The sequence below is a fragment of the Vanellus vanellus genome (assembly GCF_965231255.1).
Source record: "Vanellus vanellus genome assembly, chromosome: 1".
Lineage (NCBI taxonomy): Eukaryota > Metazoa > Chordata > Aves > Charadriiformes > Charadriidae > Vanellus > Vanellus vanellus.
The window spans coordinates 17,748,521-17,776,041 of NC_138905.1; the positions used below are offsets into that span (position 1 = coordinate 17,748,521).

Here is a 27,521-nt window from a genome sequence, read left to right on the forward strand (position 1 = left end):
GTTTGTGTTAGGAGGTGAGAATTGCCTCAAGTGCAAAGGCTGTGGGAGCCAGCGGCTCTTTCTTGCTCTTCATTTACACTCCTGAAGTGACACATGTCTAGATCTGCCTTTGGTTTTTCCTCTCACACCAGTGCCTGAGATGATGTGCATGAAGCTAAACATGGTTTTTAATGAAGAGGAGGGCAATGTTGACCATAGGGAAAAAAGGATAGTAACAGGAACAAGTGCTTCAAAATAAATTTTTAGCACTGCAAAAGACCATTTGGGAGAGCATTGCGGCACCGTCCAAATGGAACACTCTGAGCTGTGGAACATAGTTTATAGGAGAGAAAATTGTGGCTGGTTTGTTATAAACTTCCAGAGCAGTAGCTTGCTGGAGTGGCAGGATCAAGGAACTAATTTATTTTTTTTAAAAAAAAAAAAAAAAGAAAAAGATGGAGCTTGAGACCTTTGAGTGTGATATTTGTAGAGCATTGAGTTGGACAGATTCGGCAGGTCAGTTTAAATCAGAAATGGTACAGCACAGTGCCTTGGAAAGCTACCATTACAATGAGTTTACATACATTAATTAAGTTTTCTTCTATTGTCTTTTAAATAGCAAAATGCTTTTCCCAATCTGATTTATGATTTATAATTTAAGTATTGCTCATATCAGATACTATCTCTGGAGGTGAAATGTCCTGGTCGTTTCTCGTTCCTCCGGATGCTGGGACACATGCACATTCTGCAAAAATACTGGCTGCGCTGTTTCTTACAGTAAAGTCTTGGTCATCCTAGTTTAAAAAAAAAATAAAAAAATGTGAAAGCATCACTAATAAAGTGATTCTCCTTTGAGTCTCAAAGGGATTAACAGAAATCTAGCAAAGGGTATGGAAGATTATCAGTAGTGGTAATTCTAGGGATCTTGGCAGTGCATTTGAATGAATTATTGTCGGTTTCAACAATTGTTTTTTGGTGGGATGTTCTGCATGGATCTGCCTGGTGGCTTTCTTCAGGACTTTCTGTTTTCTTAGCATGAAGCAGTAGGGAGATAAGAGCCTCGCTACTCCATTGCTCCAGTTTTTCTGGGAATTTAAAGATTAGTTGTGAAGCTTAGTGGATTTTTCATGTCTTTGATTAGAAGTATCATCAAGTTGAAGAATGTGGACTTATCAGCTAAACGTTTTTGGTGTTTTTGTTTTTTTTTTTTTTCCTGTTTCAAGTAACCTGTTAGGAACTGACTTCCTAATCGTTCTTTGGAGTGCAGGTTGTTAACTTGTGCCTGTTCTGACTTGCTTTAAAAATAGCCATGAGAAAGAGGCCCTAATAGTGTGGGAAGATGGTAAATCATCAACTACTGAAAACCAAACCGTGCGTCTGTTACACTGTGGAAAAAAATGCCTGTTAAAAAGCTAAGCTGCAGCACGTTTTTCCTCCAGTGGCAGGAAGGCCCTTGAAAGATGGTTAGAGGTAGTTAGTGATTAGAATGCGTGTAGTTAGGTTTATTGAAAGCTTTCTAAATTGCTCTTGATGTCTTGTTTCTTGCAGAGACTCCAACCGTCATGTTAAGGTAAAGCAGAAAAGTGCAGTGCTGAACATGCTAAAGAAGTTGGACAAAATAAGGTTCAGAGGTCACAAGAGAGATGAGTTCCTTGATTTAGCAGAGTCTCCAAATGCTTCAGACACTGAATGTGGAGATGAAATCCCGGTGAAAATACCTCGAACGTCAACTCGAGACAATGAAGAGCTGAGAGACCCTGTAAGTACTGGATTTAAGTTTTGTTATATTATGTTATAAAGTTGTTGGGCAGAAAAATAACAGAAAACAGTGGAATTACTAATGAACAGATCTGAAGAAAAGACTTCTGAGAAGCTCATATGTTGCTGGCCAGGACTGTAGGGATAAGACTTCTGGTGGCTTCAGTAGAGTTAGGGTCACACCACCTTGTTCTTCACTTCAGTGTTGTATCCAGTAATGCTTCCATGCTATAGAGATGGTTTAAACTATGCAGGAGGTGTGTGAGACTCTTCAGGTGTTAAAGTTTTTTCGTGCTTGTAAGCAGAAGCACTCAGACTTACCTTTCTAAAAAACACAGTTTCAGGAAAAGTTAAATATTGGTTAAAAGAAAAATATAATCCTGCTTTAACTGTTAAAAAGTGGCTGTGGATCCTTGAGCTTGGAGTGCCACAATCTAAATTACAGTTCTTCCATTTAGCTGTTTTCTAGAATGTGACTTGGAAGTCAGAATTTGTACCACCCTATTTGGAAACTCACTGTGCAACTTTTGTCTCCAAAACGTGGCCAGGCTGTTGCCTGAAAGCTCATTTCTAGCAGCACAGGGCTTGCTCACCACAAGTGTTAAGCTGGAAGACTTCAAACTGTATACACTTAAGCATCTCCTTTGGGTTTGTCTCTTGTGTAGCTATTAGGTTTTTTAAATTAAGGTGGGCTTGTATGGTATCACATACAATCCTGCTTATATGGAACTCTTTTGCTAGATTTTTTTCCTATGAGCATTTTTCTGTCACAAAAAGTCTATTGTATGCAAATCCTCAATCTCCTCGGACAAGGAAGGTCTGTTAAATGCCTTTCCTTTGCTCTTGTTCTACTGAAGGCATCTGTCGTTTGTTAAGACGTAGGTATTGTGTATACTGGGACTAATCTGTGCTTCTGCCCTTCCAACATAATGGCTTGTTTTCATTAAACTTTAGGCATTATATTATTTACAGGGAATCCCCTTTGTATCTAATCAGAAGGATCTGGACGGCAGAGCTAGAGGGTACGGAAAGATCTGTCTTAAACCCTGGATACTATTTTCTGTGTTACTTTAGGAGGATAGTAGCTCCAGGATGGTATGGTTGAGGGAATAGCGAGGTAAACCTACAGTTTTGCCTAGTTACAAAGCCTTACAGCTGCACATCTGTGGTGGTGGTCTCCATTTTCTCAAATTGTTCAACTCTGCATACTGAGAAGGTAGTTTGAAGAGAAACACTTCACTTTCTGGCTGATTACATACTGTTAAGTAGGCTGTCATGGGATACAGTTGAGCTTAGTTTAAAAACAGAAAGGGGGAGGAAGCAGCAACAATGTCGGAGGACTTGTTTTGCTTTGGTCCTGATGTTCAGGAGTTACAAAGCCAGTGTGATGCTGGAACAGCCTAAAAGCAGCAGCAGCTGTGTTTCAGATACTAGCAAAATAAGCAAACTTCTATAAGGAAAGTGATGTCACATATAAGGGATAAATTTCAGATGGGGAGTTTGGGGGATTAGCACTTGGCCCTCGCTCACATCTGTCCCGTTAAGCGCTGCTGCCCATCCATAAAATGAAGGGAGAAGAAACAATCCTCTACGCTGCATAGGTGCTGAGAGAAAAGAAAGTAATACTTCTGTGTTTAAATCAATATTAAAGTAGTGGCTGAGATCGTGTCAACAGAGGAACTTTGAATTATGTCTGTTTCTTATTGAGACCAGATGCTTGAGTTGTACTTGAATTGTTTTTAATTCAGTGACTAAAACTCAAATCTTAAATTGCTTATACAGAGTGGTTTTCTTTTGTAGGCTGTGTAAGCAGCTTAGCATTATGCTTCTATTACACTGATCATGAGAAGACCAAGTCTTGTTGATTTCTTCTTGTTGTGTACCTTTGGAGAACTGTTGAAAGCATACGGAAGTCAATGCAGGTCTTCTGCATAAGCTGAAGTTAGGCTGTTGTCTTTTCAGATAGATGTGAGCTGTACTGTGCTTCCACTTCTGTTGCTTCACTGTTTCTAATAAAATCTGAGTACAGAACCAATGGGCTTGAAAGAGCAAGATTGGTGGATTGGAACTGAGCATAGACATGCAAAATTTGAGTCCTGGTCCCCTTATCTGTGTCTTCGAAACATAGATATCTGACTCCACTGTCAGCCATTCCCTTGGCTAAGACTTCATCTCTGCCCCTCTCTATACCTTTTTCTTTTTTTTTTTTTTTTCCCTTCAGTCTGGTGTATTAATCGTTCCGGAGCCATTAAAAAAATATCTCTGTCTATTAGAGCAGTACAGCACAGTTACATGAATGAAAGGCCCTTCTGTACTGTGTCTCAAGAGTACAGAGTGCACTTGGAAATGTGCACATGAGATGCCTCTTCTTTATGTATGTGTCTGAACTTGACAAGCGTATGCAAAAACTTGCCATAAATGGAGGCTTTGGAGTAAAAAGCCTTGTCATAAAAGCTTGTGATTGCACAGCCCTGACCATCTGCAAAGCAGAGCATCCTCTGTTGCACACCTCCAAAAGTGAAGTGAACGTTGAGTCCCAGGCCACAGGGACAGCAGTGGGACTCAGTCCCAACACTTTGCATGTCTTACTGAAGTAGCACATGCAAAATTTATGCCCCGTAGAAGGAAAGAAAGGATGGCCAGATGAGGTCATCTTATATTCTGTGTCTTAAAACTGTAAGCTTCACCTGTTTGGTTCAGTAATAAACATCCTGACTCATGTTTGGGTAAAGCACACAGCTTCCTTCCTCCTGGTAGGAGAGCCCTGGGGTTGGAAGGACTTGTTATTTTCCTTTGAATTCTCCTCAGCAGTTTCTGAGACTTTTTGTTCAAAAGGTGCCTTTCTCTTAGTTTGAGCTAGTTTGGTCTCAAGGTACAGGCTGGCTGTTTGCTTGTGTGGGTACTTTCCCCCCCCTCTCATTTAAGTGCCCTGACTACCAGGGATGTCTTGGATAGCAGGTACTTTCTTAGGTCTCTTGAGTACTTGGACGCTGTGATCAGATCATTGCCAAGACAGCCATGTTGGTTAACAAATTAACTCTTTACTAAGTTTCTCTTGGTTCCCAAATGGCTTCCCAGATTTATTCCTCCCTTCCCTCTTTACCATAAGTGGCTGTCTGTTTTTTAAGGCAAGGACATTCAGCACTGTATGCAGCACTGCTATTTCTGCATTGTTTTGTAAAAACACCACAATCACGACATAGGTAGAGGGGTTAGGTAACCTGGTCCATTCCTACTTCCTAATAGTGAACATATTAGCATTTGTCTTGTTGTGACACTGGAAATTCAGGTAATGTTGCTGGCTTGATAATCAAAGTCCCCTTTATTCAGTGCCATCACGGTTTCCTGTTCTGTAGGTGCAACATGGGCTCCTTCCTGCTAGATCACAATTCTGCACCTAAAAAAGGTTTAAAACATTGCTCTGGCACCTTGGTTTGCTCAGATGCAAATGTTCAGGGATGGGGACTGTGCCCTGAAAGTCATAGATCATCCTTGTATTTGCCAATTCTGACTTGATTTGCCTCATTTTAACTCATCGTTTTGTGCTATAGATGAATTTGTGTAGTCTTAATGGCACAAGTGTCCCATTTTTATAAAAGGGAGAAAATGTTCAGTATTACGTACAGGTATATGAATGAACTTGGTGCAGAGGAGGATCACGTCCCCTTCAGCAAAGGGGGGAAAGAACAAATTTGTGTTTAAACCCATGGAAGTTCTACACTAACCTGACAGTGAGCATTGCAAATTGAAGCGCTCTCGTACCTGGCATATTGTACTGAAAGCAGTCTAATCTACTTATGCAAGTTGCCAGCTAGTGTGCTAGGATTAAATCTGAGTTATTGTGGTACAGAAAACATTAATTTAATTGCTGTTCCAGTACAGTTTGGCTTTTCCTGAAACATGTCAATTAAAACCTTAAATACTTCTGTATTGGTCACCTCATTTATGACTGGAAGATATAAAGCATGATGCTTGGAAGGTATAAAGCATGATGCAAACATTACAGTTAAGATACTAAAATCTCTAAACCTGGCTAGCACTAGATTATTTTTAATTTATGTAAAATACAGCTGTGTTTTAGGAGCCTGCCAATATGGGTATGCCTCCCAGAACTGCTGCTAAGGATTAACTATTCATGCAGATGCTTTCATTCTTCAGCAGTGTTGTTGGGTTTTTCCTTTCCTTAGAGCAGGTAAATGCAGCAGCCACAGGGAACCCTTTTCTAATTTGAAGTAAGAAAATGCACATGAAGTGTCATTTGAGAAACTTGGAAGACTATGACCTCTCAATACAAGTTTTGTAGTTTGTTGTATTATTGCAGAATCATAGAATAGTTTGAGTTGGAAGGGACCTTTAAAGGTCATCTAGTCCAACCCCCCAGCCTTGAGCAGGGACATCTTCAACTAGATCGGGTTGCTTAGAGCCCCCTCCAACCTGACCTTTAACACTTCCAGGGATGGGGCATCTGACACCGCCCTGGATAACCTGTTCCAGTGTTTCACCACCCACACTGTAAAAAATCTCTTCCTTCTATCTAGTCTGAACCTGCCCTCCTTTAGTATAAAACCATTACCTCTCGTCCTATCACCAAAGGCCCTACCTGACTTTTTTTCTCCCCTTTGCTGCTCAAATGAATGCAAGATAAAATTTTGTATTTTAAACTACCTCTTCCCTATGCCGTGTCCCAGCCACCGCTGGGCCCTGAGGAATGACTTGGGTGGATGTTTGTGCGCCCCGGGGCTTGGCACACCATGTCCTTGCTGCTTCCCATCCTCTGTGTTTGAGAACTGCTCCTCTCTAAGTTAATTACAAACTTGGAAACGAGACCAGCATTCTGTTAGATATTCCTAGAGAAAAATCATCCATGTATGATGTTGCACAAGTAAAATAAAAGGAGGGAATTGGCCAGTTACATTTCTGTGTGATGCTGTAGATGTGCTACAGATGGAGAGGACAGATCCGCATCTGCTCGATTAAGAAGTGACTCAGACCTTTTCCGTGGCTGTACAGCGAAGGTGGTGTGGGTGCTCAGTGCGCAAACCAAATCCCGGGGCTCGAAGCATGAAAAGGGCTTGGGGAGAGAAGGCAGAGAGCTCTCAGGCTGGGAGGTGCTGTTATGAAAAACCTGAACTGCAGATGGCTTGAAAAACACATTTGTGGGTAGTTGTGGTTTTTTAGATCCAGAGCTGGATGTGGCTTGGAGCAGCAGCTCTGAACTCTGATAGTGGGTTAGAGGCAGTCTGTCGTCATCAGAAATGTTCCTTTAACCCCTCTGGCTCTGACTCTCTGCACTCAACTCTGGCATTTTCCTGGCTTCCTATGCACTGCCAAGTCTTCTGTGCAGTCCTTGCTAAGTAATAGTGATTGCCAACATTTTAAGAGGGCTCCCGAGTCAAATACTGTCAAAGCTAGAGAGGCAGAAGGAAAAGCCAAAATCTGTGGAAGCCTTCAAGGCTTTTACTGTGAGTCAGAAGTAAGAAAGGGCATCTGTAGTTAAAAGTGTAGTTAATCCAGCCCGAGTCCCAGCACTAGCCTGCAGAGGCAGCAGAAGAAAGAAGCATTGCCCAGTTAGCGCTGGAATTAATACATGATAATTTCTTTTGTTAACTTGTGAGTCGAGTCAGTTATGGTAACTTCAGACAGAGGTACTTTTTGAATTCAGAGGCAGGCAGTTGACCTCCAGCAAATGTATAGACCTTATTTCTTATCTTTTTAGACCTTTAGCACCTCTTGACACAACGAGTTGTATAGGTATGGGGAAAAATCTTCCAGGACAAAAGAAGCATCTGCCTAACTGTCTCCCGTATCACTGTCCTGGACATGCTCTGAACACTTCTAACTTGTATTCATTAATGCCTTATGGTGTCACTAATTTTGGAAACTGTGGGCTTTGTTTTGCACCAGACGTGTATCACTGTATCTTACGACTCTGGTTAAACCATTTTATTACTACATGATAATTGCGTGATCTGGCTCCTAGTATTCTTAGCAAGCAGCCTTATGTTTTAACTTAGTGGATGTTTTTTTTCCTTTTTTCCCTCTAACTTAGAAGGTCATTGTAACCTTTTAGGATTAGTTTAATCATTTGTACCTGCTTATTTTTAACCCATTAACCAATGTCAGATTTCTTGGGTCCAATGCTTTAGCAGATACACACATTTGGAAACTTAGAAAAAGTTGTGTTCCCAGTCCTAGGTGTCTTTTTGCTTTTTCCTGTTTCCTAAGAGGCACAGTCAAGGTATCCTGGGCTTTAATTAATGCCTTAACATCTCTGAAGAAGCAAAAGGGGAGCTGCTTCTCTAGATGGATTTCTGAAATGTAGCTCATCTCTTGATGAAATACCTTGAGTATCTTCAATGAGGATGAAAACTTGAATATGCTTAGGTATTTGCTAGGTTCTTTCTTCTTCCTTTCCTCCCTCACCTCAGTCTTTGTGTTCCTCTCCCCAGCGCAGCACATGGGGTTGGGGACCAGGGACTGGTTGGGCAGGAGCCGGGTGCTGGCTAGGGTTGTGGCCAGTTCATCACATGTTGTCTCTGCTGCTCCTTCCTCCTCATGCTCTCCCTCTGCTCCAGCATGGAGTCCCTCCCACGGGAGACAGTCCTCCATGAACTGCTCCAGCGTGGGCCCTTTCCACAGGGTGCAGTCCTTCAGGAACAAACTGCTCCAGCGTGGGTCCCCTGCAGGGTCACAAGTCATGCCAGCAAACCTGCTCCACTGTGGGCTCCTCTCTCCACGGGCCCACAGGTCCTACCAGGAGCCTGCTCCAGCATAGGCTCTCCATGGGGTTACAGCCTCCTTCAGGCATCTGCCTGCTCTGGCATGGGGTCCTCCACAGGCTGCAGGTGGATATCTGCTCCACCATGGACCCCTGTGGGCTGCAGTGGGACAGCCTGCCTCACCGTGGTCTTCACTGTGGTCTTCACCATGGGCTGCAGGGAGATCTCTGCTCTGATGCCTGGAGCACCTCCTCCCCTCCTTCACTGACCTTGGTGTCTGCAGGGTTGTTCCTCTCACATATTCTCACTCCTCTCTTCCAGCTGCTCTTCCCCAGCAGGTGTTTTCCCCCCCTTCTTAAATACTTTATCCCAGAGGCGCTACCACCATCGCTGATGGGCTCGGCCTTGGCCAGCGGTGAGTCCGTCTCGGAGCCGGCTGGCATTGGCTCTATTGGACATGGGGGAAGCTTCTGGGAGCTTCTCACAGAAGCCACCCCTGTAGAAGCCCCACTACCAAAACCTTGCCATGCAAACCCAATACATGAGCAGAGACCGTGAGCATTTCTGATGGGTACAGCATCCTGCTCTTTGACCTGTATGTGATTTTATTTATTTATTTATTTTTAAGCAGTGGCATTGTTTCTTTAGACAGGTCCATATGAACTCCTGCATGCTAGGAGCAGAGACTGTCCCTTTGTACCAGATCACAGAATGGTCAGGGTTGGAAGGCACCTCTGGAGATCATTTAGTCCAATCCCCCTGCCAGAGCAGGGTCACCTACGGCAGGTTGCACAGGACGGTGTCCAGGCGGGTTTTGAATGTCTCTAGTGTGGGATGTGGATATACAATATAGAATGCTATGCTTTAATGCTTGGGCAGCAATCAGTATATTAATAACATTTTCCTTTTGCCTGTCTGTAGAGTGTGTTGTAAGGGTGCTGCTGTTTGACTTCATCCACACCTTCCTCCTTGGGGCTGTCCAAGTGTCTGCCAAGTGATAGCACTAAATCTTCTGGCGTAAATAAATACGACATATCTCTATAGATAAGAAATGAACACAGAGGTTAATTGCCACCCCATGCTCATCTGAAAACAGACAGCTGTTACTCTCCAGCAGTGGCTGGAGTGCTTGCAAATGGCATGTCTTACTGCACCTCCATGGCTAAAGGCAGGTGTGAACAGGAAATCTGGAGCACGGGGAGGAGGATGCTGCCCTGGGGTCTGTCCATCTCTGCTATGCCATGGTCCATGCTGGCTCAAAAGTGGGAAGCAGCATAGGGCTGCTGCTGAGCTAAGGGCTTCTGCTCCGCATGGCTGTGGGTGTAACTGTGCTGCTTTCTGCCTGGTGCTGTACTGAGCGAGCCCAGGTGGGGAGTTGGTGCCAGGTAAATGCCATGCAGTAAATGCCTGCCGAGTGCTAATTTGCCTGTATAGACAAATTCTGAGATTGAAACTCGGCATCTGTTCAGCTCAAGCGAGAAAACAGATGTTTAATAGGTATCTCCATACTGGTTTATTTTAAAAGTGCAAATCATTCCCAACAGTGAAAGTACTTTGCCATCAGTGAGCTTTCTGCATATCTTTCCTAAAACATAGAAAATGTCTTTTAATTAACTCTCTTGTAGATTACATGAGTTTATGTATGTATGTAATTTAAGCTGTCATGGTTAAATGTATGCAAGCTGACTTTTGAAAGCAGTGCAGTTCCTGTATGTTTTCAGAACTCATACAAGGGGTAGGGGAATGGTTAGGGCTGATAAATAAATCCCTCTTTGTTTTGAGATAATTTTTTAGATGTAGGCTTCTGTAATCTAGCACGGTTTTGAGTATAAGCTGTTGGAGAAGCTCCTGTAATTCTCATTCATGGACCTTTTGTACCTGGTGGGTACTGCACACGGTGCCTGAACAACCATTACCCAGGAGATGCCCTCACCCACCCTTTCTCTGGCTGTCTGAAAATGCCCACTTCATGAGAGAAGGACCTGCCTTCTGCTGTGTGGGCTTGGGGTTTTTCTGTGCTCCATTCGTGGAGGTGGTAGTGGTCAATTCTGTTCTTAACTAATTAAGTCACACTTGAATTCTTGCATTCTGCAGTATTTGTAGTGCTGAGTTCATTCGAGGGATGCTGGTAAATCAGTTGAGGCATACAATCTCCCGTCTCCCCTCTCCTGGCCTGCCAGGATGAGCTTCTGGGCACCAGCCACATCCTCCAGCAGTAACTGGGCTGTACTGGAGGAGGGGGAAGCAGGGGACCCCTGTGCTGGTCTTCCTTGCAGAGAGACTGCGGTCTTCAGAATTACACATTCCATAAATGTATATTAAAATATACAGTATGTGTTTTCTAATAACTCTGAATATCTAGAAAAGTATTACTTTTGCTAGCTCCACAATTTTATATGTCAAGTATGTTGCAATGACCATTTATACAGTGGGAAGAGGAGAGGGACAGTATAAACACGCCTTTTAAATCAGCCAGAAGAAAGGCAAAATGATGATGCAGCAGAACTGATGGGGTGGGGGAGAGGAGGGGAATCTTTGTTTTCTGTAACTCCCTGGGGTCTGCAGAAGTGTGTTCTGTAAACTCACATGGGAGATGCTGTGCATTTGATTAGCTTTCACTCATTTATTTTGGTAACTTAATGCTGAATAAGAAGCGTGCAGAGTTGTTGATACTTGCATGTTTCTCACGTGGCTGTTTCTTTAGTGGCCCAGAAGAAGGTTGATCTATTTAAATGAGGAAAAAAAAAAAAAGTGCCTCTGAGCTGTCAGTGTGTTCTTGCTTTCTTATAGGCTGGTCCAGGGACCATCATCATGGCTTCAGGAGTCCAGGATTTTAACAGAACGGAATCTGACAGGCTGAATGAGATCAAAGGTCACCTGGAAATAGCCTTACTGGAAAAACACTTTTTACGTAAGTATAAAATTAATGCTGTGTGGAAAGGAATGGCTTAAGCCTACTGAAATAAGGCTTCTCTAAACTGCAGAAGTTGGCATCGGAATTTTGAGGTGGGCTGATGGTGCTGATAGCATGTGGACTGACACTTCTCAAGGAGCAACTTAAAAGTATTCCCAAGGTTTCTGGGTCACTTGGATATTTTTCTTCCTCATTGCATTCCTCAGAACATACCTCACTGCGTGACAAAAGCTGCTTAGTTGAAATCCTGATGTTGACATCTTCAGGTTATCTTAGAATTAACTCAGCCTTAGTGTGGTTGCAGTGCTTTTTGTCTAGTAGTAATTGTAAGAAGGAAGAGATTTCTGAAGGGGACACCAATGCATTTCCTTGGCAACTGTTTCAACACGTAATATGTCTTAAAACACGTGTCTCAATATATAAATTACTGGTAGGTGGTATAAGAAGTACAGAAAAGAGTGTAGATTTCAAGTGTTACTTGTTTGGTTGTGTGTGCATGTGTATACATATATATGAGAGACAAAATTGTCATTCATGGCTAGAGACACCCGTAAGACTTTTTGGATTTTGTCTCAGCAGACCTGAACTGCTGACTTGTAAGACAGCATAGTTAAAACTGAAAAAATGGGAGACAAGCATTCTGTTAACTTGATAGAAGTAGAGATCTCCGTAATAAATCAGTGAGATTTCTTGCTCAATTGCTTCCCAAAATAGTAATTTTAATGAATTACTTTTGAAATTCAGAATGAGGGTTGTTTTTTTTATGTATTCAAAGCTTGTCAGATATGTTCTAAGAGGTAGAAATAACGAGGCTATAGATTCTATTCAATTTCTAGCTTATAATCAAACAATAAGACTTGGGTTCTATCTTCAGCATATTCTCAAGGATTTGGAATTAATTTTCTGTGACTTTTTTATCATTTTGCAACATTTCTTTGATTTTTTTTTTTTCTTTGAATATGAGAGGGAGGCATGATAAACGAGGCTGGGCAAGAACTTAGAGAGCTGCTATCAGCTTCCACTGGTATCTGGAAGAGGTATCACGATTGGAACAGCAAGCAAAAACTGAAAGCTCTGTTTGATTCGCCTTGTTGGTTTCAGTGGTTTATTCGAATTCTTATTTAACTGAGCAGTACAGAGTTACCACGTACTCCTTCCATCCCCAAAGATGTATTGCTTAAGCTCCTGTTATCAAATTGGTTTTTAAACTAGATGGGACATTTGTGATTTCCTGATGTAATCTGTTGTGTAACAGACACAGTAGGACTTCCCAAAACTGATTTCTGTTTTGAACTAGGACATGTATTTTGCTATAAAGACATTGTATGGTTCCCAAACACTTCCGTGGCTGTTGAGTCTGTTTTCAGTCCTTAGTATGTGATTACAGTAACCATGTGGGAGATACGTTTTTGTGAATATTTTTCTTCTTCAGGTTCATGCTGTAGTTTGAAAACCTTCAGATCAACCACGCTACCATTTTTAGCTGAATCTGTTTCTTTTGCACAGACCTTTGTAGCAGACTCCAAGGTAAAGGGTAGCAAAGCTCACCCGTTCACATAAACTTTTGAGCAGGTGCTCGGAGGTTCAGGCCAATGGGGTAGTTCAGCTGGATGATGTGGGTCAGTCCTCAGTGACTCCAGCCCTTACTCTTAGGTCAAGAGCTCTTTACCAAAGCCTTAGGTTTGCTTTAGCTGCACTTATAGTCTTGTCCTGGCAAGTTGGTTGCAACTCTGTATGGAAAAACAAGAGAAAGAATGATGGGTGGAGAAATAAGAACATTAACGCTCATCCCTTATTCACCCACTCCCTTCAAAATTTGGGGCTGAAATACATAGAATCATAGGATAGTTTGGGTTGGAAGGGACTTTAAAGGTCATCTAGTCCTACCCCCCTGCCATAAGCAGGGACATCTTCAACTAGATCAGGCTGCTCAGAGGCTCCTTCAGCCTGACCTTGAATGTTTCCAGGGATGGGGCATCTACCACCTCTCTGGGCAACATGTTCCTGTGTTTCACCGACCTCATTGTAAAAAAATTTTGTCAGTTGGAGTGAAGTAGGACCTCACTTTTTGGATATGGTTCATGTATTCTTTTCTTCCTTCTTTTTGAGTTAATGTGTTTCAGGTTTTTTTTTTTTGTACTAGAAATGATTTAGTATTTTTTCTTCCTAAAACTGAACTGATGGTGAGCAGACAAACATTCTTGAAACGTGCAGTTTGTTTACTTTAATTTTCCTTTGGAAGAAAGCCTGATTTTTATTTTTTTAAAATCCTTTTGCTGCAATAGATTTTTTTTTTTTTTTTTAAGAAGGCTAGTCACTCAGCTGTACTTGCATACTATTTTTAATAATGGAATTCCTTAAGGACCCCTTTCTAGAACTGTATTTTTACATAAACTGTTTGTCATTTCCTCATACTCCATTTCTTCCAGCTAGGTATGCAGAAATAGAAGCAACTACTAATATGTGGGAGAAATATTTAAAGTTTCACAGATCTGCTTTTTAATGTGTTGAGTTTCGAATCATTATCAGCCTGATCCTGACTTTATTTTTGCCTCTTCTATACTTCTTATTTGTATGGGTGTGTTGTTAGCCACGAGGTTTAAGGAGGAGAAATTTCCTCATAGCTATATATTATGCATAATATGCATATAGACAACATGCCTCCAAGTCAGTGTGGGTTTGTCATTGCAAGTGCCTGGCTAAAGCAAGAGCAAACTGCTCTTCTTCTCTGAACTCCATTCAGCCATTAGCAGGCACAAATAAAAGTTTGGCTGAGTAGTGTTTTTGGTGAAACACATCCCAAACCTAACTGTAGCCTCTAAAAGCTACAGAAGAAATCTGGAGCAAATAGTTACTGGAGACAAACAGTTGTCTGTAAATGGAAAATGTCTTCATCTAAGATGCCAGATGAATCTCTTCCTTAGCGAAGAGATAATCTAAACATTGGGAGAAGTGACGGTGGAGAGGAATTGCTTAGCGCGTTGCATAGCTGTAAATGCAAATAAAACGTGACTGGAAATGTGAGGGGTTTAAGCTGCAGACTGACAGGAGGATGAGGCACGTGGAGGAAGGGATCTTGGATAATGACATCTTAAGCAAGGGAGGGATCAGCTGACTCTTCCAGCCAAAAGGGCTAAAGTTGCTTTTCCTGTCTATGCGGGAATGGTCTTAATCTCTGTAATCTAATGGCTTCTTCTGAGCCTTATTACAGGAATGCTGAACACGCGCGTGTGGGGTCTGGTGAGACTGCGGCATCAGGGTGGGTTCCTGCAGACCAAGGCTTGAATGCCTGCTGAACGAAAAGCACAAAGAGCTTCATCTGCTGGACCTCCGAGTGCACGTGGATAGATAAAGCTTTGTCTTGGAGCTGTTGCCATCAGAATCATCCATTTCTCATCGACTTTGTGTATTACTATAACCTTGTTTTTAATGCACGTGAACACTGCCTTGGTGCTAGCTGAGGGTTCAGGTTGGGAACTGGGGCAGCTGGATTGATGTGCTGAGGTTAGTAGTGGTTTTGGTGCTTTCATTTCAAAATCTAGTTGTATCTAAACAAGAAGTAAAAACATGCTTGCTGCCTTTGAGTTTAAAAGACAAAATGATAGGCAGTGTTTTCCTAGGTTTGAGCCTCATTGGGGTAAACATTTTGTTTCTTTTCCCATTACTGTTTGTGCCTGTTTACGGAGGGCAGTTTTGCAGATAGCAGCACTCTGGTCCTGGTGCTACAAGGTGCTTTGTAAGCACACGTGCATCCAATGGTTCACATGAAATATTAGCTAATTCTCAGTCAAGGGTAGTAAATCTTTTGCAATGCTTACTTTAGCAGTTCAGGGAAGTTGGTGGTAGCAGCAGCTAAAGGTAAACAAGCCAGGTGACTGTTAGGGAAGAGGGTTAGTCATAAACTGGTGAATGGAAGAAACGCCACCTAAGGATGAAAAGCTTTAGGAGGAAATAAAGTCCTCTCCCACAAGGGTTTTGCATTCCACTCTGTACAGCAGGCCATGGCAGGAGTCTCCAGGGGCTTATGAAACTGCTGGTTTCGGTTATGATTTTTACACTAATGTTACAAAAGAAGTTGGGATTATGCTTCTTTCCCATTGAAATTTCTGCTTCCCCACACTCTTTGTTCTCATGCGCCTTTTTAAACCTTGTGTGTGACTAACTTCACGGTGTTTTCTCTGGCTTCTGCTTTTTGGTATGAATAACCCAATGATTCTTTCTAAGAAGAGTGATCAAGCAGAATACAAACTTCATGAAAGTAGAGGCGTAGAAAACCATATGTGGCCCTCAGACAAATCTGGGGTGTTAAAGTGATAAACCTTAGAGGTTAAGCGTGTGGCGGTGGTTGTGACCAGCAAAAGACCTGTACTACAAAGTCCCATTCTGTACAGAAATGCTAATACCTCCTCAAACACCCATAGTAATTGTATGCAACAAATTGACTATGAAGCTGAGTCAGAGTCCAATTACCAGCTATGTCAGAATACCCTGGGTGTAATTTCTCCTGATGTGAGGGTCAAACACCTGCAGTAGCAGAGGCAGAGAAGAGCAGAGGAATAGATTCACTGCATTGGTTGAGACCCTGGTAAGAGAGTAAGTAGCTGCTGTGTATACCTGAGGCACCCAAATACCAGCTATGGGCCATAGCAGCCGTTCCTTGCTGGATGGTCAACCCTGGCCAAGGGGTCCTGATGCTGCTGCACGGGCTCCTAAAGTGTGCTGGTACTGGTAAGCTCTGAGGCTGCTGTGGCAGTGGAGCTTACCCTGGGCTTCTCACACCCTTTAGTCCTTGCCCTAAGCCTCCTTTCTTTCAGTTTAAAATCCTGGACTCCCAGACGCTAACAGGGTCTTCTGAGGACGTCCACGCACGTCTCTCAAGTTTGTGGAGTTCCTCAGAGGACTGCGGTTTGCATATGGTGCCTGGTGGGGAATCTTCTTGAACATTTTCCCTGGGCACCCAGAGAAGCCGCAGTAGAAAGACATGAGTCCAGGCTTTGCTGCAAAGCTCTCTGTTCACCGGAGCCACTCACTTGCTTTGTACTTAAAAATTTAAATTTTTTTAGGTCTGACTTCTGACTGGGAGACATCTCAAAAACTACAGAAAGTTTCGTAAGAGGTGTGGGAAAGGTTTTCCTTATACCCAGAGATGCTTACATGGTGCACCATGTGGATTCAGTTCATGTATAGCCTTCCTGGACAAAAAAAAAAAAACAAAACCAAAACCAAACCAACTCTAAAACTCTGGCTTCATTTTCCTGGAAACATTATTGGAAGAGGCAATTGTAAGCAGGTTAGAGCACTTGTCTGCTGTTTAAGAGGCCTGAGGGCAGACAAAGGAGGATTCAGACCTCCATTTCTCATCTATGAAGACTCCACTGTCACTGATGGAGGGTGGTTTCTGCTCTTGCTCAGTCTCAATGTGGATTCCAAGAGCACAAGGTTTCTGAGGCCAGCGGAGAGGGAAAGGATGTGACTCCAGCCCAGTGTGGCAGCAGGCTGGAGTCCTGGGCTGCTTCTTGTTCTGGACCCGGCTTGTGCAATCTGTGCTTGTTGTTGGACAATGCCACCACAGTGGTGGTGGCATGAAGAAGCTAGAACGCTGGAGGGCCCAACCCAGGAGGTTCACGTGCTGTCACGCCGCCTTTTTGTGGGGCTAATTAACCAAAGTGGAGCACTGCGCTGACAGAGATGTATTGTTTTAGCTCCTCCACCAGTTCAAACAGATGCCGCCTGCACATTGCGTTATGTAGGTGGGGCGTGCTCTTGCTCCTGCCTTTTTCGTGTGCCCAGCTTGGCTTCATGAACTGCAGAGTCATTGTGAAAGCTCAAGCAGGGTCATGGTCAGCACTGCTGTGCCTGTCCCTTTTGTGTAACCGGGCTGGAGATTTTGGGAGCCCCGTGTGGAACCTGCCCTTCCCTGCTCAGCTTAGTAACACAAAAGCCTTGGAACAGCCTGTTGCTATTCCTGAGACAAACATTATTTCGACGTTTATAGCTTGTTCCACTTCTGCCAAAACCAGGGACTGAAAACAGTTCCTGCAATAATGACAAAATTTTTGCGTTTCCCTTCATTTTAGATGGATTCTATAACTTTTCTGGCATTTTTAGTCTCCGAAATGTCTGCAAATGCATAAAGCAGCAGTAATTTTCATGACTTTCTAGCTTGCAAAAGTGTATCTCACAATAGAAAACTTCCCACTTGATGTTTTGAGAAAGGGATCTGTCTCAGTAAGCTATTGATCTTTAAGATAGTTTGCATATTTTCAGGAAGCTTAATTTAAAATCCTTCTTTAATGAAGGGAAAATAATCCTGTGTCTGTTATATTATACTAAAGCTCCACTGAAAACACTATATGTAAATGTAACGTTACTAATTGGTTGTTAGCATAACTATTTTGTACATACCATAGTAAAGACATTTTAATTCTTTGTAATATCACCTACTTGAAGTGGGGCATATCAGAAATGGTGAGAGAGGAGACGAGACCAGTTTGCACAGAGGAAGATGATCTTGTCAAATATGACGTGCTTTGTAAATCACTCTCCCTCATCGCATGAAATAGAAGAACACTTCACATGAAACTGTGCTATCGAGGTGAGGAAAATAGTACCAGGGGAATATTAATTGCACTGAGAAGCAGGATGATGGTTCAGACTCGGCCTTCCCTCCGCTGCTTCTGGATCAGAGTTGGCTTATTTCCTGTCAGCGCAGAGAGAGCCCACGCCGCTCCCCGCCTTGTAGGCGTATGCAAAGAGACTCAAAAATTGGTCCTCAAAAGCTGTGCTTGTTGTAAGCACTGGAGCAGGAGCTCTGCCTTTGAAAGAGCAGAGAGGCACAACAGAATGATGGAAACAAGAAAAGTAAAAAGAGGGATTGTTTAATTGCCAAACAGGGATTGTTTAACTGCCAAACCTGTGTTTGGGTTTTTTAAAGGCAAATTGGTATGACTGTTTCCGAATATGACAGGTCGCTTCTTTGTTTCGATGTGTGCAGGTAAACCAGACTGAGCTGGAGAAAGGTTATAGCGAAAACGCGGGTTTTATATTTAACTGTTCCCTTTCTCCACTCTACCAAAATGCCTATATAAAACGGGGTAGGGAGGAGGAAAGGATATGCACTCAAATGTAGTTCATCTTTAATGTTACTGTCTGCTCTTTTGTCTTTTTATGACTCAAATATGCCTATTAGAAAATCTTCTTTCCCCTTTTTTTTGTGTGAAAGATTCATGCAAACAAGCAAGAGGCCTGACCACAGGGGAAAACCATTAATTTGAGAAAGCAAGGGGTTCTCAAATACAAAAAAAAAAAAAAAAAAAAAAGTTCTTTCTTCAGTTTTCCTTCTTTGCTGGCTTGTTTTTGGTTGGGTGTTTTTTATTTTCCCCTTGTCTGATTAGAATATGTATGTTTTACTTTTTGTCCCCATCCATAGACTGGTAGGGTTAAAAAAAAAAGGTATCTTCATATGTTTTAAACATTATTTTTTTCTACATGGTGTAGCTGAGCAAAGATCAGCTGAAGATAAAGTAGTTCAGGATGAGTCTTTTGGAACAAAGGGAAAATAAGTTTATGAGGAAAGAGGAATGAGAGTTCATTGAGGATTAGTTGTGTAGCTGAATGTGTGGGCAACACATTTTGACCCCTATATAGTAGTAGATCATATGAGGTGTTGGATTTGCGGTGGTTTGGTTGGGTTTTTTTTTCACTTACTTGTGAATTACTTTTTCCATACGGGGGGTGCTTGGCTTACTCAGGACTACTTAATGCTGAATAAATAAGTGGTTCAATGATACAAAAAATATGACAGAAGTTCACTCTTGCTGTGGGAAATTTCATTATGACACTAAATGCTAAAGGTTCTGGAGGCATATCAGGGCTTGTAGATGGCTCTGTTCCTTCTAAGTAGCTAGTGCTTTCACTGGCACCTTAAACTGTGCTATTAGAAAGAGGAAACCGTAATTGCAATGTATTGGGTGTAGTTCTTGTGTCGTACTTTCTGTGATGCTGTAATGTTGGCTGCCGTTCCGCTCCTTAGCACCATGCAGTGTGCCTGGCAGAGAAAGTCCCTGCACTGCAGGTAGGTGGTGTTTCAGAGGGTACTGCCACAGGTCCCTCTTTCTCTGCCGGTGGAAGAGTACCTCTTCCTGACCATCACCAAACAGGATGCTGGGCTCAGTAACTCTTGCTACGTGATGTAGCTGCTAAACGTTTGTATGTGACACTTAGTCTTCTCCGTGTTGCTTCACAAAAGACCTACGCCAAGGTAAAGAGGAAAAAAAAATGATAAATTATTCTCTTTGTGTCTGAGTTGTCATAAAGAACCACATTTGAGTTAGACAAAGTCTTAGAGCTGCTTCTGCCTTCAGTTTAACAAAACCTCCCCTTATTCTGCTTCTTTTAAAAAACTAAATGGTGTAGAATGGAGACAATATAAAACATAGTTACCAAAACAAATTCTGAGGAAGTGCTTGGCAAAAGAGGGATCAGTGATGCCAAAACCCATCATTATGCCTCACCAACTTCACTCGTGGCTTTTCTGAATTAAAGGGAATAGAAAAATAAAAATCTGGGGTAGGAACATAGGTTGGCTTTAGTCTGTTGGTGTAAAAGGATTGCTGAACTTAAAATAATGTGGATTCCTACTTTTCCAGTAAAGAATGTGAGGGCAGTGTCCAGAAAAAAATAGCACGAAGAACTCATGCTTAAAATGCGATCAGTTTAGAGCGTTGTACTGAATCATCTTGGCAATAGTGTCTGGTATTGTTATAGTAGGAAGGAATTTCTAAAACTGCGATCAGGTAACTCCACAGTTGGGCTGCATCTCCCACCCCCTTCCCAGTGTTGCTTCTGTCTGTCTGCTGAGATCACTCTCCAGACCATTTGTCCAGCTCTGGAAGAGCTGTGAAGAGCAAGAAGGCTGGTATCCGTTTCGGAAGCGACTACCTAACCAGACAAGACAAAGGAAGGGTTAGACAGTCAACCTGGAGTTTGGGGCTTGATAAGGGAGGTTTTTAGGTTCTTCCTTCTTAAAATGCTGAGTAGTCCTCCTGAGCAGGTGAGCTTTGTGCTTCCCAAGTGAAGTGTAGAAGTACAAGCGTGAAAGAGGACATGAACTTAAGAGGCGACTTAAAGGAGAAAGGACAGCTAATAAAGTGGAGCTGCTGGAGCAATGGCTTAGACAAGCCATTTTCTTTTCCAAGCATCTGGCATTCAAAGAAGTAGAATGGCTTGCAATGTCTGGGATCAAAGGCTAATGTTATATCTGAAGTCTTTAGGGTAGACTTGTGGTAAGTCTTTGGTGGTATCTGTGGTTCTCAAGTCACTGGTAGAAAGGACATAAGCTCTGGGGAAGGAGAGTCAGAGATTAGAAGAAGAACATAGCACAAATAGTACACGATTAAGCTGTAAGCAGTTACAGCTAAGAATTCGGAACTTGTCTCTGGAAGAATGTATGAATTACAAAATAACTGTAAACATGAAAAAAGCAGGTTAGGGATTTCTGTTTTGGGTTCTTCCTCCATCATTGCTCATTGGTCAGACAATGTTCTTTGTATGTCTTTGCTTTATCACAAGTAGTGGAGTCATTCCATGTCTTTCACAGCACTGCCATTTGCTGCTGGTGTTTAAGATAAAGACTAAATGCTCTTCAATGTCTGTGATGATGAAAATAGACATGTTTTCAGACTCCTAACATCTTGTTAGTAATATCATACAGTTGGTTTAGTTGGGACAAAGTTAAAATATTAGTTTTTTGTAGGAGTTGGGAGTCTGGCAAGGGTGGAAGCTGCCTGTGCTGGAGAAAACTCCCAATGTCTGGGTCCATCTGTGCAGCTGGCGAGATCCAGTTTGACGGTGTGTGGTTGGGATTTAGTGCATCTAGTACCAATTAAACAACATACTTGAACTCTGCTAATGTTCAAAGGGTAGTAGGGAGATTTGCCATAATTAACATAGACGTAGAAGGGTTATTTCTGTCTTGTTAAGTACTGGTGTTTCCCCACGTATGTTTTTTTGCATTTCTGGTTTTTAATGCTATCTCCTTAGATTTAATGCTAAACTGATTTGGTAGCTAGAAACAGTGCTCTGCAGTCTCTAGCTATGCTCTGAAAGATTTTTTTTTTCTTTTTGATCACTTTGTCCCAGAAGGGGATTTTGCAGCATACCTGTAGGGCTACAAAGGAATGCTATTATGTAAAATAGATACTAGGAGACTCCCTAATCCACCTCCAATCCCCGTATTAAGGGAGACATCCGCTTTACTGCACATGCAGTATTGAATTAGAAATCCAACCTGCTGCCACACCTTCCCAGCCCGATAAATCAGCCTTCTTTTCTAAATACGACTCAGATACTGTTCAGTCTCACCTGAACTAAATACTTCAGTATTTAAAAGCTTTTTACCAAAATGTTTCTTACAAGCTTGTGTATTCTGGGGAGCAAACTGAAATTTTTCAGTTGCTCTAGTGGCTGATGACATATGATGATGCAATAAAATGCTGGGTAGCTTATCTTTGAACAATTACATGGTATCAGCTACACTTTTTGCATTGTTAAGTCTTTAGATTTAAGTGATCAAATCCTTAGAGTGCAGGTCCGACAGCTGTGTTACACCTAATAGAGGATAAAATGCTGTAGAAAACCTGATATGGATAATTTTTTTCAGTAACTTGTGGGATGCATCGCTGATGGTGGTCTTTCCTACAGGGTCAACTCTCCTAGTGTTTACAGTGCAATAATATGCAAGTTAATGTAGTTGAAACACTATTATTACCTTTTCTCGCATTTTTCTCTCATTTTTAAAAGTGTAATATCCAGATATTGTCCTGCCTTTTCAAACAAGTTTACTTTGTTAAAGAGATTTTAAAGCTTTTTTTTTTTAGGGTTATACCTGCTATTACGACCTAAAGTGTTACCCAGCCTGCGGGTATATAAAGTATATAGAGATTGTGACTGTGGGTTGGTAGGATTCTGTAACATATAGGTTTTTTACTCTAAATTTCTCTACTTTATTACAGATTTCCACAAATACCACAGAAATCACCACTAGCAACTGTGATTGATAAAGTGAATATATGGATGAATGAAAATATATATGTGCATATATATATAAAGCTGTTACAAATTATTGGCAGCAATGAATAGTATGGCAGCAACCAAGTAGGTGTGTATTATTACAGTTTACTACAACCTTATCCCTAGTGAAGCAAACATCAGTAATATAGCAGCAGAAATACTTATGGTAGATTACTTATATGCGCATATATCTGTATGTTCACAATAATACCAGTATCAAGCTTATTAGACAGATCTCAGAAGGTGCCAAATCATCCCAGAGGGGAGGACAAACTGATTCCAGAGGGGACCCAACCATCCCAGAAGTGGGAGGACAAACCAGACCCTCCCTGGCAAGGGTCCATAGACCTCTTAAAAAGTTTTTGCAGAGAGTTCAACCTATTTAGGAAAGGAAAAGTACTTGCAGCACAGGAAGTTCTGAGAGAGAGAGAGAAACTCCATTTTGGATAAAAATTAAGTCATTGTTATATCATAGAGAAATAAGGAGGCATAGGACACCATCGCTTCAGCAACCATTAGATTCTGTTATTTTTTTTATTTTTCACCCAGCATAGCCAATAGTTGATGATGTTTTCTGTTCTCTTGGGCTAATTTTTTTTCCCAGACTATTCTCTTGTTCCTGCAGATAGAACAGGCCATGGCAGTTACCGATTCTTACTTCCTCAAGATGATTTCCCCTTTTCCCAGATTGTTTTTCACCTTTTCAGATTATAAGTTGCTGGTACAGTTCCTTGGTTTTGCACTTATCAATGGTATCTCAGGATGTCTCTGGTTTCTAGGTACCCAGCTGTGTACTTCTAAGAGGCCAGCTGCACTTCTCAAGGATGCTTCTGGTTCCCAGGCCTAGTTCCCAGGCTGGCTGGCATTTTCTCTGTCAGTGTTTCAGCAGACGTTTTCTTCTGTTTGGTAATTTTCCCCTTCTAACCAAGTCACCTTTGTGGCTGCTCACATCACCTGCATGTCCAGTTGAGACGTGCACTGAGCCTCTTGTAATATTTTGAAGTTTCTTGCCCAGTGGGAGACAGGGAGCTGAGATTGAGGTACTTGGGAGGGAAATTATGGAAGCTGATTAGTCTTGGACCTGAAGCTTGTCCTTTTATGTTTCACCTTTTTGTATGTGTGTGGAGGGGAGAAGGATCTATGAATTTTGACTGTCTGAAAATGAAATCCAAGGAGCACTCTACTCATCTGTAAAACTCAATAAATAGATACTATGATGAAATGTTCTCACTGGCTCTTCTCAAGGGTCCATGACCTCCGCTCTTTGTAGCCAACTTCACTCGTTCTACAGGAGGAGCCCTCAGGGCTAGAGAAATGTCCTCAGTAGGTTCCGTTCAGCTTGGCCAAACTGTAGATTATTTCAGGGTAGAGCAAGGAAGAACACATTGGGGGTTTTGTGGTTTTTTTCCTCTGTGGTTTCTGTTGCTTAGCAAATGTAAAGTATTTAACTAACCAAACACAGAGGTTTTACAATGCCAGACCAGACTGCTGCCAAAGTAGCAACAAACGCAGCTTTAAAGAGTCAGAGGGGCCAGAGCAGTTGTAGTGGGGTGGATTTAAATTGCAAAGTCATGTACTTGAAATTTAGGAAATGTAATGAAATGTGAAGCTGTGACAATCCTCAATGACAAGATGCTGTATTTTTTTGTTCTGTTTTATAGGAGTTCCACCTTGTTCGTTGTGTACCCTTTAACTCTGCCTCTTTGCATAAAGAAATTCTGCATCTCTGGCACTGCTTGTCCTCCTAGTGGTCAAGTTTCTGGGCGTTTTGTTTTGGTTTTAGTAGAACAAGATGTAGTGCAGTGAGAACAATTGGAATTAAGGAAGCTGGAAGATCTGAGTAGACTTTCAAGGGCATTGAGGCTAATTTACACTACTTGTGGTTTTCTTATGTGTATACACAATGCATAGTCACTTCCTCTTTAAAAAAAAAAAAGTATTTAATGAAGAATTTTTTTTCCTTTAATGGTCTTGAGAACATAACATCCCTATCAGGCTTTGGAACTTCTTGTGATATCTTCATGATATTGCACAAGCTCCAGTGCATTTGAAGTGCAACAGATGTTTCCCCTCAGCTGTGTACATGCGCTTGTTCTGGAACATGGCAAGCCCTTGAAAGTAGGATAAACTAATTATAAACATAGTTTTCTTGTTGGATTTAAAATTCCTTGTGGACACATAGTTAGGAACAGCTCCATGTATAGGTATGCCCTTATGTCCCTATCTTTCCATTTATTTACAGAAGAGACAATACCTGCTAGAACAGTCACAGTTCCCTGCTGTGCCCTTGGGAATAAATTTCAGTTTTAGTTATATAGTTTTAGAGGATAACTTGGTTTCTGTGCTCCAACTCTTCTTTCTAGGGTCACTGACAAAATCACTGGTGAGATGACAGCACTCCTTTCAGTTTGGTGGAGTTCAACCTGTAGGCTCATGGTGGAAGCTTTCATGTTGTACCCTCCTCTCAATTCGTGTAACTGTTTCCTGTCTCTCCTAATTCTGTGCTCTAAACCTCTTAGTGCTGCAGGAATAGGCTTAATCTGCAACCATGTAACCTGCACAGTGGATAAAATGATCAGAGATACTGCACAAGGGCCTCCTGCAGAGCGGGGAGAGTTTATCAGTTCTTCTGAATATTTGCACTAGGGCTTCAGACCTTCTCAAAACACATAATGATTGGAGCCAGAGAGGCTCAGATATCAAAATTGTCTGGTTATCAAAGATCTACAAGGCAATAGGTGAAAAGACAGTAGAACGTAATATACGAATCTTGTAAAATGACATAAAGCCTAAACCCCTGTGTCTGTGTTGATAGTGGAATTAGCAAGTATATTCTGTTCTGGTTTGCTTTAAAAATACACCTGCTACTCTACTACTTAATGCTGAGATTGAGCTTAAAAAACAGCCCAGAGAGCAAAATATAGAGTATTTTTTTGTTTGTTTAAAAATGAAAAAGGAAAAAAAAAAAAGATATTCCCAATCTTCTTTTTGTCTCTTGTATACCAGTCTGGGAAAAGTGATCAATAATAGTGACCCTGTTGGAGCTCTAGGGTAAAATATGTTCGTGAACAAGGATACTGCCAGTAATAAAAAAGCAAGGCTAATTAGCCACAAAAAAGCGCCTTATGCATAGTTGATACTAAGTTCTCATGAAAAAAGTTGTTTGTATATGTATTTGTATAAGCAATTACATGTGTATGTATTTATATATAAATTATTACGTGGAAGTTCGTTGGTCACACTGTAACCTCAGAAAAAGGTAAAAATCTGAACTTAGTTCCTTGTCTCATAATCTCTTCTTAAAAGTGTGAGATACTCAGGTCCATAATGGGGCCATCTGACTTTTATAAAAATACAGAGGTGCCAGAAATTGATGGATAGAAAGTTATATGTCATCATATAACTTTATGTGAGTGTATGTTGCGATTTTTTTCTACCCATAGGCCTGAGGGAAGAAGACACATAACATACTTTTTTTTTTTTTCTTGTTATGACCACTGGATTTAGCAACAGACAGCCTTTCCTGATGATTATTTCTTTGGGGAATGAAGGGTACGTCACATTTTATTTAGATAAACGTAGTTTGTACCAAGGCCTTATTTTTGATATGTTGCATCTTGCAAATAAAACTTTAAAGTTATTTTTCACCTTGCTTTAACAATTGTAACTAAACATTTTGTATATGATACAGCTGTGTGCTTTTTTTAAAGTCCTTCTGGCCCTTGATTACTCGTTTTTTCTGGTCAATATATTTGGTATAGCACAGATTAAAAAAAAACCACCACCTAATCTTTCATAATTAGGTTTTAATTTTCTTGTAGAAATACTTTAGGGTAACTAAATCTTTTTCTTCTTCCTTAATTAACAGAGGAGGAGCTCAGGAAGTTGAGAGAAGAGACAAACGCTGAAACGTTAAGGCAGGAGCTAGAAAAGGAACGGCAGAGGAGATTAGAACTAGAACAAAAAGTCAATGAAGTACTTAAAGCAAGGTAAGAGAAATATCTGAAGCAAGGTAAGATAAATATCTTCACTGTAAAGCTGAAAGCCACTTGAGATTTCTGACTGCCTTTGAGGAGTTCTGGTGAAAGCATCCATTTCCAGCCTAGGGTATCTTAAAATAAATTGGTAGCTCAGAGAGAAGCTGTCTTTTTTTCCTGTAAAAGTACATCTTATACACCCACATACACCTGAATTACTTCACCGTACATACTGCCCTAGCTACAGAAGTGTCCTGACACTTGTCTAGTTGGGATATTCTTCATTTCACCCTCTCTGATGCCCTCCCTCTGGAGTCTCACCTACCTGGAGCTATCAGTGTGTACTGTGTGCTACTGAATGTCTGAGCCTTTGCCATTCCATTGCACATGCTTTGCCTCTTCAAAACCTGTGTCATCTCCAGACTGCCCAGTCCTTGTTACTTCTGTTCTAGCAGCAGTACCACAGCACAACCCTAAATGTGTGGGAGTGACTGGAGTTTTACCCTTCCTTACCACAAATGGAAATGTGCCTCCCCATACCCCGAAGTCGTTTTAGCCTCGAGGACACCCACCAACATCACATTTCATGTTGTCTGTCCTTAGTCTGCCTAGCTGTATGGAGCGTAGATTTGGAGACCATAGAATCTGCTTGTTGGCCTTGTTGGTCTAGACCACTTGCATATGTAGTTGCCTGTGTTATCTTCCTCAGCAGTAGCTAAGGAAGATTACTTGGCTGAACAGTTCACCATCAACTGCTGTCATTGGGAGATAGCACAGGCTGAGCTGGTAATCATGTGCAATAAGCGCTGCCAGTTACTTAGAGGTGACAAGCAAGAACAAACAGGCAAAACTTTTTATGTGGGTATGAGGTTTCCCAATGCTATACAAACTCTTTCCAGCCTATCACTTCCTTCTGAACTCATTCTGACCGTAAAAGTGCTTTTCTGGTCGGGCCAGTGGTCCGTGTCCCCTGGTGTTCTGTAACAATGGCAATAAGAGCTATTTATAGGAAATGTGTGATCCTAGTTGCTTTCTGTGGTCTGTTTACCTCCTACTCCTATAGCATCCACAAACACTGTATTAGGGGTATCAGAAGATACACTG

General features: G+C 41.7%; 1 protein-coding gene across 1 annotated transcript in view; it reads left to right on the forward strand.

The window, feature by feature from the left end:
* Positions 1-27,521, forward strand: part of GRAMD4 (GRAM domain containing 4) — an 82,860-nt gene that overhangs the window by 23,558 nt on the left and 31,781 nt on the right. Inside the window, exons 2-4 of the mRNA XM_082496904.1 lie at positions 1,528-1,738; positions 11,247-11,367; positions 26,309-26,429. Of these exons, the coding sequence (XP_082353030.1) occupies positions 1,528-1,738; positions 11,247-11,367; positions 26,309-26,429 (453 nt within the window). The remainder of the gene's footprint in view (positions 1-1,527; positions 1,739-11,246; positions 11,368-26,308; positions 26,430-27,521) is intronic.